The 5,040-nt window shown below is 33.8% G+C and overlaps 1 protein-coding gene across 1 annotated transcript in view; it reads right to left on the minus strand.

Moving 5' to 3' along the window:
- LOC18047014 (histone-lysine N-methyltransferase ATX3) overlaps positions 1-3,416 on the minus strand; it is an 8,559-nt gene extending 5,143 nt beyond the window's left edge. Inside the window, exons 1-8 of the mRNA XM_006444786.2 lie at positions 2,150-3,416; positions 1,994-2,049; positions 1,717-1,912; positions 701-820; positions 511-579; positions 344-412; positions 154-245; positions 1-43 (exon numbers count right to left, since the gene is read on the minus strand). Of these exons, the coding sequence (XP_006444849.2) occupies positions 1-43; positions 154-245; positions 344-412; positions 511-579; positions 701-820; positions 1,717-1,912; positions 1,994-2,049; positions 2,150-3,010 (1,506 nt within the window). The 5' untranslated portion in view covers positions 3,011-3,416. The remainder of the gene's footprint in view (positions 44-153; positions 246-343; positions 413-510; positions 580-700; positions 821-1,716; positions 1,913-1,993; positions 2,050-2,149) is intronic.
- Between the last annotated feature and the right edge of the window lie 1,624 nt (positions 3,417-5,040).

Below are 5,040 nucleotides of genomic sequence, written 5' to 3' on the forward strand. Positions count from 1 at the left end.
TATCTTGTCAGGCAGCACCATTTGCCCGTCATTTTCTACAGCACTGTCAAAAAATATTGTTTGGTATAATGTTTAAAAATTCACATCAAATGAACATCCATAATACATAGCCAAAGTAAAACATCAGATGTCTGTAGGATTAAGTTAACATACCTGACACCTGGCTGCCATTTTCCTATATTTGATGATTGAAATTTAAACTTTACTCTGCAATTCGGGCAATAATAATCAATGTGCTCCAGATCCTTCACAGCATAATCAAGTCAGTGAACCCCCAAACTCCATGAACATAATGAATAACATAAATAAAAACAAAATAAAATTACAAATTAGGTAGGTGTACCTTAAAATGTTTGCCAGAAATTTCGTCACACTCAGCATGCACCCAAACATTACAACCGTCACAACATACCTGCTCCAGAGAAGTAAAACAATATTTTCTCAGTGTTTTTTACCCCCACCAAAAAAATATATATATACTAGCCCCACCGGAAGTGTGAATAATCTCACCCAATTCCCACTATCTGAATGGTGCCAAATATTCTTGCATATGCCACAGTACTGCTCTGATTTTTGTAACTGTAAAAGGAATAAATGTGGAGATCATGTTAAGAAAAACAGTTAATCTATTTCTTCCATCAATAGAAAAATAGAAGCTACATTCATGTCAAATAAAATTCAAGAACAGAGTCTTACGAACCTTAGAACAATGTTTACATAAAAACTGGGTTTCAGATACTAAGCCTTTCATTCTCTTCAACTTGCAAGGTCGAAATAAGCCACAACCGTCACACACTCTTGCAACCTTATAACATGCATTCTGCAGCAGTTGATTAAACAAATGAATTCTTGAAACACAAAACAAAACTATCTGATCACTACCTACGGAAATATATTATCCATAACCCAAAGTAACAGTTGAAAATACAACACAAACATCCAAAGTGTTAGAAAATAAGTGTTAAGGAAAAGCAGAATTTGTGTGTACAACCACAAACAATATTATTGAACGGGTACAGTCCCCGCACAGTCTAGTAGAGTGACTATCACACAGGATGAGAACCACTAATCCACTAGAAAACATTGCACGAAAATTCCACGATGGGAAAAGTGACTAAGATTGAATTTTAGCGCCTACGACAAGACATGAAAAATTTTAAAAAGTACAAGCAATCCTCCAACTTGAAGTAGGACTGCAACAGCAATGGGAAAGGGCCAGAAACAGCACAAAGAATATATCAAATGGTACCATCAGCACCACCTGATAACAAGACAAAAATAATTCAAATGCCAGAATATCAAAGTAAGAGGAGAGTGAGAAAAGAACAGCCTCAAACAAGTCATGAAGAAGGATATAACATTGTAGATGGATGGTAAACCTAAGCTAGTGTATAAACTTTCAATTCATCACCACAAATTTAAAAAAGCAGATTCAGTTCATAACTGCATGCAACATGTACATCTGTGTAGCAGTACTTTGAAAAGTTTACCTAATTTATTAACTTAATTCAGATGTTACACAAGTCTCTTCTGTGCAAATCATCCAAGAATTGAATATTTAAGTAACAGTTTTATGGTAAACAACAAGACAGAAAAACCAAAGCTAATTTAATTTAATCATATGCATGTGAATCTTGCTGAATAGTGATTAGAGCCTTGCAACGCATCCGTGAAATTTCAATGCACCACAAAGTAGTGAAATTATGAAGAACTTACCTGATTCTGAGGGCAGTATTCCAGATCCTGACCTGAACCCGTGGCCTCTTGGCCTCTGCGGGAATAAGCTTCTGGACCAATTTGCCCAATACCAAGGTTCAAGTCCAAAAAACCATTTTCTGCCAAAACTGCCTCCTCCAGGGCAATCTGAAAACCACTGATCTTGCTCTTGTGCAACTGGGTTGGCTCCTGAAATCTAAACAAACAGAAATCAAGAAAACCCTTTATACTCTAAAAATATTATTGTGCAATCATCCAAAAATGGAAATATACACACTTGTCCATGAATTCCGCAAAAGGGAATAGCATCCCTTGCTTCACCCATCCATAGTCCTGCCCATCAACATCATTACAAACAATTTAAGTGAAAACATGATGACCATATATTAAACAAAAGAAACCAACAAAATGAAAACATGAGAGACTTATATACCCTTTGTGTTCCATTCTTTGAGTAGCCAAAAAACATGACACAGAGGCAGCCAGGAATACAGCACCTCAACACAGCTTCAGGCGCTTGCAAAATGGGATCAATTACAACAGCAGGCCAAGCTGGATACGACCTCCCACATTTAGCCCAAACTAAATCACCCAGAGCAAAATCCTCAGGCTTGTAAACATCCTTCCTCTTTTTCTTTTTCTCTTTCTCTTTTGTAATTCTCTCTACATTCCTAGAACTAAACCCTGGCATAAACTGTTTCTTACCCGCCATTGGCAAAGAATTTACATTACCTGCCGGCATAACAGGGCGACGCGAAACCAAATACTCTCTCGGATCAAAACCATTATATCCTCTATAATTTGAATTTCCAAATCTATACTTATCCATGGTAAAACCCAACTTATCAAAATCCCCGTTCACTTCTATAATATCAACATCATCTTCCTCGTCAAAGCTTGAATCCGTGTCACCAACAACAAGAACCGAATCATCATATCTGGAAGGAAGTATTTGAGTCCTTCCTTTCGAAGGTTTCAATGCTGGAGGTCGAAACCTGTCGGAGCTCCGGTTTGTGCCTCTTCCTTTATAATTAAAATTGTTCAAATCAGGTTCAAATTCGGGGTCCCAACATGTGGCTTCCTCGCTAATAAAAGAACTTGAGCCACTGCTTAAATCATCGACTTCAACATGCATTAAGCTTTGATGACAATCGTCGCCTCCTCTTCTTCTTCGTTTCTTTGGATTTGCTACGTAAGCATACTCATCGGCGACTTCATTTTCCTCGCACGACTCTGCAATCTTGCAAAATTGTGGATTTGGCATTTCGAGTTTCGAAGGTCGTTTTATAATCATACCTTTCAGACAAACCCTAACTTCCCATCCAACACGGCAAATTATATACTCACCTTATCTAAACCAGCGACTTAATGTTTGTATTTCCGTACAATTAAATTTGTTAATATTAAAACCCTAGCCCTAGACTTTAACTCGAAACCCTAACTTGCGGCGCTGGCGGAGGAGACTTACGAAATACCGCACGTTTCTGTTTCCGTTAAGAAACGATTTAGAGATAATTGGATGAATATTTGTGAATAGCAATCGCCGAATTAGTAGCGACGAGAGAGAAAATCAATTTTCCCTGCAAAAATAATACAATTTTCTGAGAAACCCGACGAGCTGAGCGGAGGTGGTAAAGACGCAGGGTGCTGTTTGGCTAACGACGAGTTCTACACAAGGCACGAAGTACAGTGCATATATATTTTTTAAATAATAAATTTGATTAAAACGCAGTTATTATGAATTTATGAGATTAAAATATGGAGCTACGGTGGGGTCCATACCAAATATGACGTGCTTTGGCTCCAAATATTTGGAGAGGGAGGGAGGGTAAGGAATATTGCGTCCTCGAAAGCGCGAAGTGAAAAGTCGAGAGGTAGCATAGAAATTTTATGCTATGTTTCCGCGAGGATGCATCGTGCATCTTGTCGAGCACGTGGCCAACGGTTACTGACCTTACAGTTGCTTGTAAAATAATGTAGATGTATATTTTGTACGCTGTCACGACGAGAGGTAACGGCTTATTGCGTGACTTCCGTCTGTTAGCCCGCGGGTGCGCACCCGTACCGGTGGTGCGCAAAACTGATCTATATCTATATGGCTCGATACCCGACTAGTGACTGTAGAAGCCTGAAGGAGAATGCTTCGTTCCAGCGTTCAAAAAATAAAATAATATAAACTAAACATCGTGCCATTAATTTTAAATAATTATTAAATATTGGGTCATTTTATAGTATCATCATTAAAATTACAGTATTATTTTTGTAATTAAATATAAATTATATAAACAAAACGTAAGAAATATAAATTTAATATAAAACTTATAAATTAACATTAAATATAAAGCAATACGTAAATTATGTAAATGGAACATCGGATTTGTAAATACAATGTAAATAAGTAAACTAATATAAGAATGCTAAATTGATATACTATTGGTGGATAAAATAAAAACTTATAGATGTAATATAAAAATTGTAAATTAATATTAAGTACAAAATAAAATATAAATTGTGTAAATGAAATATAAAACTTGTAAAAAGAAGGTAAAATAAGTAAATCAATATAAGTGTGCTAAACTGATGTATTATTAGTAAATAAAGCAAAAACTTATAGATTTAATGTAAAACTTATAAATCAACAAAAAGTGTAAAATAAGTCATAAATGATGCAAATGGAACATAAGCCTAAAACATAAAAGGTAAAATAAGTAAATTAACATAGTAGTGATAAATTGATATATCATTATTAAACAAAATAAAAATTTATTAATATAACATGAAACTTGAAAATCAACATTAAGTGTGAAATAAAACATAAATTAAGTAAATAAAATATAAGACCTGTAAATAAAATGTAAAATAAGTAGATTAACATATAAGTGGTAAAGATGCTGTATTATTGGTAAACAAAACTTAAAATACACATGTAACATAAAACTTGTGAATTAACGTTATGTGTAAAATAAAAAATAAATTAAGTAAATAAAACATAAGACCTCTAAATAAAAGGTAAAATAAATAAACTAATATAGGAATGGTCAAATGATGTATTATTGGTAAACAAAACATAAACTTACATAGATAATATAAAACTTGTAAATCAACATTAAATGTAAAATAACATTTAATTATATAAATGAAATAGAAGACTTATAAATGAAATGTAAACGAAGTAAATATTTACAAGAGTTATTAAAAAATTATAAATATATAATAAAAACTCATTGTGATAATGATTACCTTATATATTCAATTTAGAAACAAAAAACAGTAAATATATAAGGTAATCATTATCACAATGAGTTTTTATTATATATTTATAAT

This window comes from Citrus clementina, unplaced genomic scaffold (genome assembly GCF_000493195.1).
Source record: "Citrus clementina cultivar Clemenules unplaced genomic scaffold, Citrus_clementina_v1.0 scaffold_3, whole genome shotgun sequence".
Taxonomy (NCBI): Eukaryota; Viridiplantae; Streptophyta; class Magnoliopsida; order Sapindales; family Rutaceae; genus Citrus; species Citrus x clementina.